The 16,375-nt window shown below is 49.2% G+C and overlaps 2 protein-coding genes across 2 annotated transcripts in view; both read right to left on the reverse strand.

Moving 5' to 3' along the window:
• IGLON5 (IgLON family member 5) overlaps positions 1–8,209 on the reverse strand; it is a 25,985-nt gene extending 17,776 nt beyond the window's left edge. The window contains exon 1 of the mRNA XM_024768214.1: positions 8,110–8,209. Within this exon, the coding sequence (XP_024623982.1) occupies positions 8,110–8,209 (100 nt within the window). The remainder of the gene's footprint in view (positions 1–8,109) is intronic.
• Positions 8,210–11,688: 3,479 nt separating this feature from the next.
• On the reverse strand, positions 11,689–14,278 carry SIGLECL1 (SIGLEC family like 1). The gene is given in 4 exon segments (XM_024768215.1): positions 11,689–11,792; positions 11,939–12,064; positions 12,286–12,441; positions 14,233–14,278. Coding segments are annotated over 4 exon segments (432 nt in total).
• Between the last annotated feature and the right edge of the window lie 2,097 nt (positions 14,279–16,375).

Consider the following 16,375-nt stretch of genomic DNA (forward strand, 5'->3'; position numbering starts at 1 on the left):
GCACAGGCTCCAGACGCGCAGGCTCAGCGGCCATGGCTCACGGGCCCAGCCGCTCCGCGGCATGTGGGATCTTCCCGGACCGGGGCACGATCCCGCGTCCCCTGCATCGGCAGGCGGACTCTCAACCACTGCGCCACCAGGGAAGCCCCAGTTTATTTCTTTTATACGTAGTAGTTTGTACCTCTTAATCCTCCACCCCATCTTGCCCCTTCCCCCTTCCCTCTCCCCACTGGTAACCACTAGTTTGTTCTCTACATCTGTGAGTCTGTTTCTGTTTTGTTATATTCATCCATTGGTTTTATTTTTTTTAGATTCCACATATAAGTGATAACATACAGTATTTGTCTGTCTGACTTATTTTACTAAGCATAATACCCTCCGGGTTCATCCATGTTGTTGCAAAAGGCAAAATTTCATTCTTTTTTCTTTTGGCTGAGTGATATTCATATATATACATATATGAATATTTATCCATTTATCTGTTGATGGACACTTAGGTTGCTACCATGTCTTGGCTATTGTAAATAATGCTGCTATGAACACTGGGGTGCATATATCTTTTTGAATTAGTGTTTTTGTTTTTTTTTCAGATATATACCCAGGAGTGGAATTGGTGGGTCATATGGTTGTACTATTTTATTTTTTTGAGGAACCTCCATACTGTTTTCCACAGTGGCTGCACCAATTTGCATTCCCCCCAACGGTGTAGAAGAGTCCTCTTTTCTCCACATCCTCTCCAGCATTTGTTATTTGTGCTTTTTGCTGATAGCCATTCTGACAGGCGTGAGGTGATAGCTCAGCGTGGTTTTGATTTTCATTTCTCTGGTGATTAGCAATGTTGAGCATCTAGGACAGGTTTTTTGTTTGTTTGTTTCTGTCGGCTTTTGCTCAAGGCTTATCTCCAGAGCTTAGCCCAGTGACTGACACCTAGTAGGTACTCAACAAATAGGTACTGTATGCATGGGTTGGATGAGTTGCTAGCCCTATTTGGATAGATGGAGAGAACGAAGATCCAGAGAGGGAAAGGGACCCCCCCCCACACGTTAACACAGCCAGGTGGCGTAAGAGCTGGTGGTGTGCCGCTGCTTGGTCACACTGATTTGTGAGAACTGATGGTTACGTTTTCAGGAATTTTCAAAATGGGTGTTAAACAATTGTTAGCCTGAAATTGGACGTGACGGAAGTATTTACACGGTGGCAACTGGCAAACACTACAAATCAGTACTTTTTGTCTGAGAGCCATTGTACCAACACACCCCTGTACAAAATCCATTGGGGTCCTGGCAAAAGGTCATTTATTGCTTCCTTATGATGAGGCTTAGGTTGAGGACAGGGTTCTCTCTTCCTGGAATGACCCATCCCAGGTCTGATGACAATACGAGCACTTCCTACATGCAGGCATCTTTCTGAGCACATTTTACATTCTCCTTGAAGCCTTATGATGTCCCTGTGGGTGTGTCTTATCTTTACCTCCATTTCACAGATGAGGAAACAGACATAGAGAAGTAAAAGCAGAGAAGTAAAACAGTAAAGGAATTCCCCAAAGCTGTAGACACAGCTGAAGACATTTGCCATATGTGTATCTGATAACGAACTTATAGCCAGACTATATCAATGTAAAGAGCTCCCACAAATCAACAACAAAAGAGACGACTCAATTTTTAAATGGGCAAAAGACTTGGACAAATACTTCACAGAAAGAGGATTTCTAATAAGCACCTGAAAAAAATACCCAACACCATTAGTCATCAGGGAAATCAAATCAAGACCACTCACTAGAATGGCTAAAAGGATTGATAGTAGCAAGTGTTGGCAAGGAAGTGGAGCACCTGGAACTCTCATACCCTGCAAGCTTACTTGCCCTTTGACCTCAAGGGGGGTCTGGCCAAAGGGTGGCACAGGCAGAACACTGAAGGGTGGCTGGAGGATGCTCTGGTCCTTGCCCACTGCCCTACATTGGGGCCTGTCAGGTGGCCCCTTGGCCACGGCCCCGGTTCTCAATAAGGCCTCAGAGACACCGTTTCTCTCCCTAGTTCCTCAAGGACACAGCAGAATTTGGAAGGAATCTTTTCCTTTTGTTCCTGGTTCCTGGGAGCCTTACCATCCCTGTATCCCTAACCCTGCTCGCACCTCTGTGAATGGTACCTTTATCACAACGTCTGTTTAGGAATCCCACTGGAGGTGGCTGTCTCTTTCCGGCCAGGACCCCTGCTGTCCTAACACTATTGGGGTTTCACAGTCGAGGCCCAAAGTCCCCTGAAGATGATTCTTAGAAGGCTCAGGAGTGTGGAAGATGCTCCATTTCATACCTAACAAGTGAAATAAAGATTCTGATGGCCACAGATACTATTTTTTCATACACTGGATAGGCAAAGTTCAAAGGACCCAGAAACATGCCAGGTTGGCGATAGCAGTTGTTGACAAGAGTGAAATCGGTTCCCTTTCTATGAAGGTCACGTTGGCATCATCCCTGGAAACTATGTACCTCACCCTTAACCTTGAAAGTCCATATCCAGAATTTTCTCCTGCAGGTGTGTTCTCATTCATGCCCAACGGCTGAGGGAGCAGATCATCGATATAGCATTGTCTGCAGTGCTCAGAGGACAAGCTACCTAAATACTCAACAAAGGACTGGTTTGATACATTATATGCATCGATAGGCAGCTGGTAAAGAGTGAGGTTAATGATACAGACTGTGTGGTGTTCTGTAAGTGAAAGGAAGCAAAGTACATAATGCAAATGTGTAACACACACATATGCTTGTAGGTCCATCTTATTCCTCTAGAATAGGCTTTCTCAGTCTTGGCATCGCTGACATTTGGAGCTGGGTGATTCTTTATGGTGGGGGCTGCCCTGTGTGTTGAAGGGTGTTAACCAGCATCCCGGGACTCCACCCACTAGATGTCATGACAACCCAGACGGTCCCCTGGGAGGGGCAACATGGATCCTGGTTGAGACCCACCTCTCTGGGAGGAAACACTAGGCACCAGAACAGTGTTTGTCTCTGGGGAGGAGGACCATGCTCCAGCCTGTCTCGGAGATGCGGAGAAGTGGCCCTAATGGGCGCAGTTCCTAGGAGCAGCCAGGAGACAGCAGGTGCACCCAGATGGACTTGGCTTTGCCTCTCAGGCTGTGAGCCCCTGGGAAGGAGCCTCCCCTTTCTGAATCTCAGCGTCCTCATCCTCGAGGGCCTAGCTCCCATCTCACAAGTTTGCAGTGTGACCATAGGGAGGCTTCTGAACCTCTCTGGGCCTCAGTTTCCTCCTCTGTGAAAGGGTCACAATGACCAGACCACAGGGCCGCTGGGTTAAGTGAATAAGGGCTGAGGGCTTGGGTCACTCAGTCCTGGCCAGTGCCATTATCATGGTCGTTGCCATCACCTCCTGAAGGGACAGAGGAGGTTTATACAAATCTGTCTTCCCGTGATCTCCTCTTTCTCTCCCTCTGTGCATCTCCCCTTCATCCTTCTTTCTCTCTGGTTTTTGTCCCTGTCTCCGCCTCCTTGTCATTCTTCGAGTCCCATTATCTCTCAGAGGAGAGACTCACCTGCACCTCCTGCACTTCCACCTGGCCTCAGACAGGTGTGCAGTGAAGGGTTAACTCAGCAGGCCTGGGCTGTCCAAACCCTGCCCATTTTAAACAGAGGACTGGCTCCCGGGAGGGAACCTCTAAGCCCTTGGAATGTCCTGATAAGAGTGTCTTTGTTTATCTGGGGACCTTGGGCCACACCAGATAGTCTATGCTAACAGTATGATTTATGGGGGATGCCTTGAGTCATGTGGTATCAGCTTGACGTCCTGGTGGGCGGTGGCCCTGGAAACTAAGAGCTACGTAACCAGCCTCCAATAAAACCCTGGACGTCGAAGCTCAGGTGAGCATCCCTTGTCGACAACACTCCGTGTATCTTGTCACACGTTGCTGCTGGGAGATCACGCAGACTCCCCACTTCGCTGGGACAGGACCACTGGAGGCTCCTGGCCTCTCTGGGACTCTGCCCTACGTGCTTTTCCCATGGCTAGCTTTTTTTTTTCAAAGTAAATTTAAAAAATTTATTTAGTTTTGGCTGCCTTGGGTCTTCGTTGCTGTGCGCAGGCTTTTTTCTAGTTGCGGTGAGCGGGGGCTGCTCTTCGTTGTGGTGCGAGGGCTTCTCATTGCGGTGGCTTCTCTTGTTGCGGAGCACGGGGTCTAGGCGCAAAGGTTTCAGTAGATGTGGGGCAGGCGGGTTTAGTTGCTCCATGGCATGTGGGATCTTCCTGGACCAGGGCTTGAACCCGTGTCCCCTGTATTGGCAGGCGGATTCTTAGAACCACGCGCCACCAGGGAAGCCCCCATGGCTAGTTTTAATCTCTATCCTTTTGCTGCAATAAATCGTGAGTATGAGAGCTTTGCGGAGTTCTGCGAGTCCTTCCCGTGAATTGCTGAAAAACAGTGGACATCAGCAAATGTCTGCTCAGAAGGGGGTGAGCTGTAGGCTCCTGGGGGCCCTCTGCGTGCCCCCCTCCCCCGCACGACTACATTTCAAGCATTTGATTCTTATCCTGGTGCAGAGAGTCTGTGCCTGGCCCGATGTCCCACAGCCTGGGGTTGGAGCCGTGCCTGACCCCTTAGCGCCCTCTAGTGTCTCTCTCTTGACGCTGGAGGAAAAGGTTAGCCCTGTAATCACTTCTAGGAAGAGGATCCACTTTCCAACCTCATCTTTATTCATGGAGCTGCTGCTGGCTCCCTGCCGTCCCCACCCTGCCGCCCACTCAGGAGGAAAATGAAAAATTCATTTTTCCTGAATTCCGTCTCCGTGACTCCACGAGGCCCTAACTGATGGAGTGTGGGGTCTTTGAAGTCGAACTCAAGGATGTTGCCACGTGTGTTCTTACAATGAGAAAAACTTTTGAGGAAAATGCCTTTGTTTTTCCCACTTGTGTCTAGGTGTTTTATAGTGTGATAACTCTGCTCACACCCGGAGTCTGAACATTAGATAAGGACTTGAGTGTAGGATGCTCGCCATAAGTTCACGCTTTGTTTTTCCCAAGACACCTTTGAAAATAACCACTTGGGGGCTTCCCTGGTGGCACAGTGGTTAAGAGTCTACCTGCCAATGCAGGGGACAGGGTTTCGAACCCCGGTCCGGGAAGATCCCACATGCCGCGGAGCAACTAAGCCCGTGCGCCACAACTACTGAGCCCGCGTGCTGCAACTACTGAAGCCCGCATGCCTAGAGTCCATGCTCCACAACAAGAGAAGCCACCGCAATGAGAAGCCCGCGCGCCGCAACAAAGAGTAGCCCCCGCTCACCGCAACTAGAGAAAGCCCGCGCGCAGCAACGAAGACCCAACGCAGCCAAATATAATAAATAACTAAATTTATAAAAATTAAAAAGTAAAATAACCACTTAGAGTTAAGCCTGTGAACAGTTAGTGACCTGGCCCCAACCACCTTACAAGTAATAGGTGCTGCTACCCTGCGATCTCGGGCTTGCCAGTGCCCGGGGATGGAGGACTGCCCTTCCCCGGCTCAACCGCGCCCCCTTGCGTCTAGGATGTGTAAGTCACCAAAATCCTGTGACGCTACTCAGCACTGTGCGGGTGCTGTTGAAACCGCACCTTCCCCAAAGTGGGAGTTGGACGCTGAGGGAGCCATATGCCAGCCCCGTACGGGTGGCTTCTGCCTCCGCAGTTAGCAGGTCATAAGCTCATAAGCTGCATTTTATATATATATATATATATATATATACTTTTTTTTTTAATGCAATATCCCAGCTCTGGCTTCTCCACCCGGTTCGTCTTGGAGGGTGGGGGGAGCCGGCCAGGCACAGCCCTCCTTGATTCGCCTGAGAGTGGATTGGGTGAAGGTTGAGGCCTGTTTGCAGTGTCGTCTGCCCCCTGCCAAGACACTCTGCTTGCCCTGCCCTGGCTGGAGCGCTCCAAGCCCCCTGGGTGCCCCCTGGTTTTGATCCTGTGGCTTACTGTGCCTGGACTGCCATCACCCCTCCCAGCTCAGGTGGCAACGCTCCAGCTCCCCAGGTGAGGTCAAGCCCCCCTTCCCCAGCGCCGGCCCCCCGCCCTCCCAGAGGCTCCCTGTACACAACCCCTGGCCACGCAGGCTGTGACAACCTGGATTCGTTGCGGGCAGGACCCGGATCCGACCCATCGCCGTGCCCTCACTCCGGGGCCTGGCACACAGGAGGCCTCCGGGAGGTTTGTGGCAGCACGAGTGAGTGACTTCCTGGATCTTCCCTCTCCACCGGGAATTCGTTCTCATCCTCGCAGCCCTGAACCCGGGGTTCTGTTTGCGCTTGGCCTGAGGTGTTTGAATTCTGAATAAGGACACCTCCTGTTGGCAGGGGTTGGGTTTAAAGCAAGGGAGACCCCTCTGCGTCTGTGCTTCTGATGACATTTGCAAATGAGAGGCCCACGTATGGCTTTTCCTGGGCCCATGCTGTTTTTTTAAAAAACACGGTCTTGATTACCAACATGTTTGAATCCAGAAATTTCCCACGGAAATCTGGATCTCTGGGGAAAACCCCCCCACAGATCCGGCCATAGAGATCCTATAGCTGCTTGGGGCGGGTGGGTGGTGGAAGGCGTGGGAGTGGAGACGGTGGCTGCGGGGCGGCCCCTTCAGGTGGGGCACCTGCTCTCAAGGTGGATGCTGTCCACCCAGGCTGCCTGGCTCCTGTGGGCTTGAGTTTGCAGCCTCTGCACTGGAGGCTTATAAGGTCAGGAGAAAATGATCAGGGACCCAGACAGCTGTTCCAGGGACCCAGGGGTCCTGAGCAGGGCAAGGTCTTGCTGTGTGGCCTGGGGCGCAGTGAGCCTCAGTTTCCCCGTTTGCCATGTGGGAATGGGGAGTATCTCCAGAGTCCATGCAGAGGGACCTATAGGGTCTCACTTCCCTTCTACGGGTCTCAGTTTCTCTCCCTGTGGAATGCTGGGGCTGGACTTTGTTGGTGGTCACTGTCACTCTGGTTCACACGGCCCCATGTGGCCTCTGCCATGGTAACAGTCCATAGCCTAGTACTGCCCCCTACAGGGTTCTTGTATTTCACCTGTGCTCCTGGGTGACTCAGGCCAGTCCAGACCTCGCTCCTCCAGGGCAGGGAGCAGGTGTGTGGGCTGACAGGAGGCCTAGCGGGGTGTCTGCCCAGTGAATGCGTGAGTGCTGAGCAGGGCCTCTGGCCTTAGCTTCTGAACGGCAGCCGCCGCTCCTGTCCTGCGGGTCTACGCAGGTCTTCCCCGGGCCGCTGGATCTAGGCGGCTGTGAGCCACGCGCTGGGCTTGATCTGTCCTGGAGTTCATGTGTCTGCGGTCTTCTTTCGCTCTCAAGAGCCCTAGACTGTGGGAGAAACAGATCCTGGCGTCCCTCTGCCGTGGGCAAGCCCCTTCCCCTTTAAGGGTCTCCCACAAACGGAGGGATCCAATTAGCTCCTTGAAGCCTCTGTTATGGGCTGAATTGTGTCCCTTCCCGCCTCACCCCATCCGTACGTTGAAGCCCTAGACCCCAGCACCTCAGAATGTGACTCTGTTTGGAGACAGGGCCTTTAAAGAGATGAGGTAAAATGAGGTCACATGGGTGGGCCCTAATCCAGTAGGATTGGTGCCCTCATAAGGAGGAGATTAGGACACAGACATACACCGAAGGATGACCACGCGAGGACACAAGAGGAAGATGACTGTCTACGAGCCAAGCAGAGAGGCCTCAGAAGGAATGAACCCCGCCCACACCTTGATCTTGGACTTGTAGTTTCCAGAATAGTGAAAAAATAAATTTCTGTTGTTTAAAGCCCCCAAGTCTGTGGTGCTTTCTTATGGCAGCACAAGCGGACTTATAAGCCCCCTTCTAGATTTTGCTCTCCTTTCCTGGTGGGGCAAGGGCTGCCTGTGGGCGGGGCAGTAGGTGGGGCTGGGACCCCTCAGGGTCGTCACCATCTGGGGCACAGCGGGCTTGGCTGCTGGAATGGGGCCTCGGCTTGAAGAAGCGGACAGATGCTCTGCTAAGGCTGAGCCCTGGTTCTCCCGGCCGGTTGCCAGGTACCCGGGGGCTCTGGGAATCTTTGTGTCTAACGAGTGCCCTCTGGTGGCCTCAGCTGTGCAGCAGCCCAGCCCAGGGACTTACCTGCAACAGAAGCAAGTGAGGTTTCAGCTTCAGACTCCTTGGGTGTTTCTGGCTCCTCCAGCAGCTCTGGTTTCTTGAAGATCAGGGCCTCATTGGCCATGGGAATATGACTCTCCTCCCACCACTTACGCATCTTCATTCTAAGGCAATGAGCCCCATGGTTAATGCTGTGCTCAGTTCCCCCTGGTTCCCAGAAGGAGCCCTGGACTGGGGGTCAGAAGACCCAATTTCCCTCCGTTTGCTGGTTCTGTGAGCAGCATCGCCTCCCCTCATCCAATGGGGATACAAGTCCCTACTCTCTTGGCCTGGACCCTCTTCCCAGTATCCTGTTCACAGCCCTCCCATGGCTCCCCCGTGTCCCCCGGGACAAAGTCCCCCAGCCCTCCAGCCTGGTGGCCCTTCATGACTGTGCCTTTCTTCTGCTTCTCTCCTGGCCCCCTAACGTCTCGATATGTATGCAATTTTTTTTTATAGACAAATCTTTTTTTTTTAATTAAAAAAAATATTTTTTTGGCTGTGCTGCACAGCTTGTGGGATATTAGTTCCCCGACCAGGGATTGAACCCACACCCTCGGCAGTGAAAGCACGGGGTCCTAACCACTGGACCGCCAAGGCATTCCCTAGAGAAATCTCTTCTGCATCTCTTCTCTTTCTCAATATTCCTGGCATATTCGTGCATATCAGTGTACAGAGAGTCCCCTTAGTCTTGCCACAGTTTTAAGTTTCTGGCCCTCCTCCCATGGAGAGGTGGGGTTTATTTCGTCTCCCCTTGAATCTTGACTAGCTTACGACTTTTTGTAAAAGAATATGGCAGAAATGACACTGTCAATTCCAGGTCTAGCCCTAAAGGGGACTGGCAACTTACGCCTTGGAAGAGACCACGATGAGAGGCCCTGAGACTACTTGGAAACGGGGAGGGGCCTGGCAATCTTCTGACTGTCCCCATCAAAATGCCACAGCCCAGCCCAGCTGCTAGCTAACTACCACCACGTGACCTCAGTAGATGCCACAGGAGGGCAGAAAAATCATCCAGTTGGGTCCCACCCACATTCCTGATCCATGAAATTGTAAGATACATTAAAACGATCATGGCTTAAAATCATGGCTTAAGTAGTAGGGCCGGGAGATTATGACAACAAAGCAACCAGAACTGTTGTCAAGTTCTCTTGACACCCACAACTGGAAGAGTTCTGACTACTGCGACTTATCTCCCTTAGTAACCACCAAGTTTCCGTTATCCTCCAAAGTTTTCCACCTGTGAAAACATGAACCCCAATGCCCCATGCTCTCCCTGGTTCTACTCTATCAGCTTTCCTGTGCTCTCATTCCAATCTCATGTTCCTCTTCTTTGATCCCACAGGTGGAAACTTCAAGGCCAAGACACCACGTTCTCTAGCACCTGTGAAGACCCTCTTGGTTTCCCCACCCCACAGGGTACAACTGGTTGCCCACTTGAAGTGCTCTCTCCCTCCAGCCTCCCTGCCTCCCTTTCCCCCACCCCATCAGCCTTCCATGGGACCCTGCCCGCAAAGACCCAAACCTAGATCAATGCCACCATCTACTCTTTCTTTCCAATGACCACTGGTGGGAGGAAACATCACAGGACAATGCCGCTTGGTGCCATTAACAATTAATAATCTCCAAAAAAAATTAATAATCTCCAGTCACTGCTGGGTCTTTGCTGCTGCTTACCAAGTGTTTTCCTTGTCCTTGTACAGATCCCAGTAATTCTCCTCAGTGGCTATCCTAACCACACCTAACACTGTCCGTCTTCTTCATTCTCTACCCCTCACCCCTGCTCCCACCCACATCGCTTTCAGCAGATGGCTTTGCCATATTTCTTTCTTCTCTCCGGAAAGGAGCCACTCGGTAGGATCCAATCACAAACGGCCACCCAGTGATAAATGTCACTTAAAGGTGAACCAGAAAAAGAACATCTGCTATTGGATTTTGAGAATAAGGATGACTGGTTGGTTTAGACAATGTCATTTCAGGGGCATGGTGCTGGAGAGCATATTGAGGTGGACTGGAGAATGTGAGGGTGATGAGAATCAGAAAGTGGACATCAGCTCTCTCTCTCAAAAAAAAAAAAAAAACCCCAAACACTGGATGGTACATAGAAGGAGTTTGTGGGGCTGAGTTGGGGGGAAAAGGAAAACATTTGTAGTACTGACAGAGTGCTGTGTCGGGAAGGGCTGACTAGAGGTAGGCTGAGGGATTTCTGGGCAGTATTGATGCTTGCTCCCAAGGGATAAGGAGATACCGAAGGGGTAAGTTTCCCTTAGTATCTTCCTCGTGCAGGCCTCTAACACAGCACTTGTTTACTTGTCTATGTCCTTGGAAAATACAGGAGACAAGGTTAGAGGGAAAAAAAAGAGAAAGAACGTTTGACAAATATTAAATGAGAATCCCATAGTGAAAGGAGAGGGCAGAGGCATATATGAAAGAATGTTTGAGACTTTTCCAGGACTGATAAAAGACACCAAAGCAGAGATTAAAGGGACCAAACAAATATAACAACAAACAAAAAAAGATATCCACACTTAGCCACATCAGAGTGAAATCTTTAGTGCTAATACCCCGAGGCCCAGGTGGCTAGGAGGGCCCTGAAAAGGCACCCAGCCCAGGTACCAGGGAAGGTTTCCTGGAGCACATGATGGAAGAGCTGTGAGCTGAGTCCTAAGCAATGAGTAAACGTCAGCCGGGTAAGAGAGGGGTTCAGGGATGGGAGATGAAGTGTAGGGAAGGGCACCAGGCAGAAGTCACTGTACAGCTCGAGAAGATTTAAACAACATGACTAATAAATTTGGTTTAAAGGATATATATATATACACACATATATACATGTACACATATATAATATTTATATAAAACACTGCATTCCACAAGCGTAGAATACATATTCTTTTCAAGCCCACATTGGAATATTTATTTATATAAACAAAAATTTTGTCACAAAGAAATCAAGAACTGAAACCATGCATAGCATATTCTCTGACCTTATTGGATTTAAATAGAAATAAAGAAAAGAGGATTATTAGAAAATACTGATACCTCTAAAAAAAACCTCTATGGGTCAAAAAATAATAATGGAAATTAGAGATATTTAAACCAAAAGATAATAAAAGACTTTATATTAAAACTTGTGAGATTCAGCTACAGTCATGCTTACAGGGAAATTTATAGCCTTAAATGGAAAACTGGAAAAGAAGAATGGTTGAAATGTAATGATGTAAGCGTCTGTATCAAGAAAACTGACAGAGCTGAATTAACTGGAAGAATCATAAGGAAGGAAATAAAGAATGTAAATAAATGTGGTAGGCTTCGGGGAAGGCTTGCTGTTGAATTTTTTGTGTGTGTGCGGTACGCGGGCCTCTCACTGCTGTGGCCTCTCCCGTCGCGGAGCACAGGCTCCGGACGCGCAGGCTCAGCGGCCATGGCTCACGGGCCCAGCCGCTCCGCGGCATGTGGGATCTTCCCGGACCGGGGCACGAACCCGTGTCCCCTGCGTCGGCAGGCGGACCCTCAACCACTGCGCCACCAGGGAAGCCCCTTTGCTGTTGAATTTTAACTTGATACTCACACAAGGAGAACAAGGAAGGAGAATGGTACTGATGCAATGGGTCCATACACAACGCCCTGGGTCAGCCCTTTCACGAACGCATTGGAAACTGAATTCTTATCTGGAATCAGAGGGAAGTGAGAGTAGTTTTTCTCCTAAGCCTGTAAATTCTGAGCCACTACTCTTTCCTCTGGCTCTGTACCCAACCTCATCCTGGTCCCTAGGTGGTGTCGTTCTAGCCCAGCAACTAGACCCCTGTATACTTACCTGATATGAGGAAGTTGCTTGAAGTATGGATTCCATATTGGTCCTTCCCCTCACAGTGGAGGCCCATGGTTATTTCAGGCTCCCCGAGGAGGGTGATGGTGCTGTTGGCCCAAGGGGGCAATTATGCTAAAAGTCACCTGGAGGGTGTTATTCATGTTGTTCAGACCCATGGGAGCACCTCCCATCAACCACTGCACGGAGGGCGTGGGGATCCCATGGAAGGAACAGCTGCACTGCAGTCTTCTCCAAGGAGCAAGAAGAATAAAGCAGACTGGCAGGGGCTGTAGGGAAGCAGCGTCAAGGGTCAGCAAGCACCCTGACTTCTCTGCTTCCTCCAGGATGAACACAAAAAGTCACCTGGAGGGTGTTATTCATGTTGTTCAGACCCATGGGAGCACCTCCCATCAACCACTGCACGGAGGGCGTGGGGATCCCATGGAAGGAACAGCTGCACTTCAGAGTCTTCTCCAAGGAGCAAGAAGAATAAAGCAGACTGGCAGGGGCTGTAGGGAAGCAGCGTCAAGGGTCAGCAAGCACCCTGACTTCTCTGCTTCCTCCAGGATGAACACTAAGGTCTGGTGAGTTTCCCGTACTTTGTTGCTGGGAGAGGAGGGGCGCTGTCCACTGGGAGATGACAACTGGAAACTGGTGTTTGGTCTCTCCTAGGTCCTGCCCTATGTGCTCTTCCCTCTGCTGATTTTAGTCTCTGTTCTTTTGCTATAATAAATCGTAACCAGGGGAGACTTCCCTGGTGGTGCAGTGGTTAAGAGTCTGCCTGTCAATGCAGGGGACATGGGTTCGAGCCCTGGTCCGGGAAGATCCCACATGCCGCGGAGCAACTCAGCCCGTGCGCCACAACTACTGAGCCTGTGCTCTAGAGCCTGCGAGCCACAACTACTGAGCCTGCGTGCCACAACTACTGAAGCCCGCGCACCTAGAGCCCGGGCTCTGCAACAAGAGAAGCCACTGCAATGAGAAGCCCGCGCACCGCAACGAAGAGTAGCCCCTGTTCGCTGCAACTAGAGAAAGCCTGTGAGCAGCAGTGAAGACCCAACGCAGCCAAAATAAATAAATAATATATATTTATAGATAGATAAATAAATTGTAACCAGGAATAGAATAGTTCTGCTGAATTCTGTGAGTCCTTGTGAGTTACTGAACATGAGGGTGGTCTTGAAGACTCCCAAACTGCATCAGCCCAACCTAGTCTGCTGGGTATTTTTTAGTTCTCTTGTTGTTGGTAGTAACTGTATCTTGTAACCTTGGTCATGTTGCATCATTTCTGTATCGTAGTTTCTCAAATCAGAAAAATGGGTACAGGGACTTCCCTGGTGGTTCAGTGGTTAAGAATCCTCCACCAATGCAGGGGACACGGGTTGGATCCCTGGTCCGGGAAGATCCCACATGCCGCGGAGCAACTAAGCCCGTGCGCCACAACTACTGAGACTACACTCTAGAGTCCGTGAGCCACAACTACTGAGCCTGTGCTCTAGGGCCCGCGAGACACAACTACTGAGCCCATGCACCACAACTACTGAAGCCCGCGTGCCTAGAGCCTGTGCTCCGCAGCAACAGAAGCCACCGCAATGAGAAGCCCGTGCAGTGCAATGAAGAGTAGCCCCCACTCGCCGCAACTAGAGAAAGCCCGCGCGCGCAGCAACGAAGACCCAACGCAGCCTAAAATAAATAAATTTATTTTTTTAAAAAAGGAGAGAGAGAGATTAAGGACCCTGCCTGAGGTCATAGAGAAAAGAGTAACAGCATGAGGCCTGGACCCTGGCTTCCCACACATGAAGTCCAGTCCCCAACATTGGGGATCTTGATACACTTGGTTCTGGGCCACCATGCTTTTTGTCTTCTCCAAGACTTGACAGCACCCACTGCACAGGTGATGATGTTGAGAGAGCAGATGTGGATACATTGATAATTTGGGTTCTAGAGTGCCTGGGGCAGAGCATGAAAATGGAACTAGGAGTCAGAAGAGCTGGGCACTCCACTAGCTAAATTTCTAGTGACTTTGGCCAAGTTGCTTGATCTCCCAAAGCCTGTTTCCTCATCTGTGAAATGGGGACTATAATTCCTCAGGGAGTTGTTGGGTAGAGAAAATGGGACACATGGTGGGTCACAATGGCAAGCACAGAAAATGCACATGGAAGATGTCTGTTATGTACTATTTATCACGCACTTAAGTCTTTAGGTCCTCACCTCTTCACCTGACCTCAGTCCAGCCCAGCTTCCACCCCCGCACCCACGCCCAATCCGGCACTTCCTTGGCTTTCTCAACCACCTCCTACCCGGCCTCTCATTCCACTTGCCCAACCGTAACAGTGGTAGTGCCATCAGCACCAACAGGATCTCAGGGACAAGAGAGAATCAGGACCTATTATGCTGCTAACACTTGATCTCAGATCCACATGTCCTGGAGGGCAGGATTTGGAATGCATCCGGAGAGGAGAAGCAGTTAGAAGCAGAAGGTGGAGGTAGAAATAAATTCACTGTTTACTGGGTATTCTTATCTCTGCAATCACCCTTAAGGTCCATCCACCTGTGAATTAGGAGCCTCATGGGACCAGAGGCTGAGCAGCTTCGGGAACAGGGACAGGGAAGGTTCCCTGTGACTCTCTGTGGAGTCTCAAGACCATGTCTGCTTTCTTCTCTTTCCTCTAGTCTTCACTCCCAGCCCCTTTTCCCTTTAAAGGGTCTCAAATGCCAGGCTGAGGAGCTTAGGCTTTTTCGCAAGTCAATGGGGAAGTCGTGGAAATCATGGAAACGTTTTGAACCATGGTGGGGGGGCGGACAACAGGTGTGGATGTTATAAAGGTCTCTATGGTCTGCATTGAGGAGGAAGCAATAGTTCAAGAGAAAGATGATGTGGTCTGAGCTGACCCAGTGGCTATGGGGGATGGAGAGGATGGGGTATATTTAAGAGACATTTGAGTGATAAAAGACATTTCTACGGCTGGCAAGATAAATTCCAAACTCCCTTGCCTTGCATCAAGGCTGTCCATGATTTGGGCTCACACTTGCTGTATCTCTACTGCTCCCCTTTCTGCCATTCTTTGCAAGCTTAAGAGAAACAAGTATGTATACATATATACCACATCTACTCCGTGCATTCCTACCTCTGTATGTTTACTTGGGCCACCCCCTTTTTCATGGCATCCTTCTGCAACTCTCCCCTCTGCCCACATTCAAATCATACCTCTCTTTCTAGCCCAGGTCAAATGTAACTTCCTCCTGGTAGCCTTCCTGGATCCTCACAACCACAAAAAAGCCTCCTTTCTCAGACTTTCTTCAGCACTTATATATATTCATCTCTTTTAGAGCAATGTCTCAGGCAGAACCCAAGAGTTGCCTGATATCTACCGTCTTGTATGTTCTTATTATTTCAAATTTGTTCAGGTGGTGAAGTTATCAGTTTAAAAAAAAAAAACCCTATTTCCCTTCCTCCTTTACATCTAGGGCTGGCCACTTTACAGAGTTCTGACCAACGAAGCAAGTACAAGAAAAATGCTATTAAATTATTATCACCAAATGGAAGTCTATTCAGCCATTACCCCATTTTTTGCCATCACAATTGAGCTCTGAAGGTCTGTTTTTTGCATATAATACTAGCTAATGAAATTTGAGAGCTCGATTTTTTTTAAAAAAACTAAGTGTTCATGATAAAGGAAACGTGTCTGAGAAAGAATTGAAGATGTTTCCTTCCCCTGAAGCTATAAATCAAAAGATACGGTTTTGTGTTATAAAAAGGTTCAGGGAGTCTGATTTGACATTGTGCAAAACTGAGAATGTTTATAAGAACATAATTTATGTTCCCCTCTGCAATATACAGTTTCATATGAATATTCAAGACTGGTACTGATTTGTTCTGTTCTCTGTTGATATAAGTCCGCCCTTGGAAGAACAATTCAAACAAAGCAGTCTTACGATACTCCAAAGACATTAGAAATTATTCCATGTCTTATGAAAATGATATCCAAATAAAATGAAATTCTGACCAGTGGTCTTACTTGATAATTTTTTGCTCTGGTAACAATAACATTTTAATTGACATCTCTGTTTCTTAAATTGTATACCTGTCTGTAGGACGGTACTGTTCTCTTCTCCCACGTGAACAATGCAAAAATAAAAACCACAGACTCTGCTGTTAGATTTATTATTAGGCAAATATCTCGAGAGACTTGCCTACTTGAAATACCAAATGTCTGAGGCTATCTGCAGGAGTCTTTTGGGGAGTTCTGGTTTTCTGATATTAGCACCGCTACTTTCTTCTTGCTGCTTTTCTTCTTCTTTTTCCCTGGAATATAGATGTGATACTGGAAGTGGAGCAGCCATCTGGCGACCATGAGGAACCATGTAGATCAAAGCCACAGACTGAGGAAATTATTGACAACAGTATAGGGATCCTTGTTCCCTGATAGCCTTGTGGAGCTG

Source organism: Neophocaena asiaeorientalis, unplaced genomic scaffold (genome assembly GCF_003031525.2).
Source record: "Neophocaena asiaeorientalis asiaeorientalis breed wild unplaced genomic scaffold, Neophocaena_asiaeorientalis_V1.1 scaffold629, whole genome shotgun sequence".
Lineage (NCBI taxonomy): Eukaryota > Metazoa > Chordata > Mammalia > Artiodactyla > Phocoenidae > Neophocaena > Neophocaena asiaeorientalis.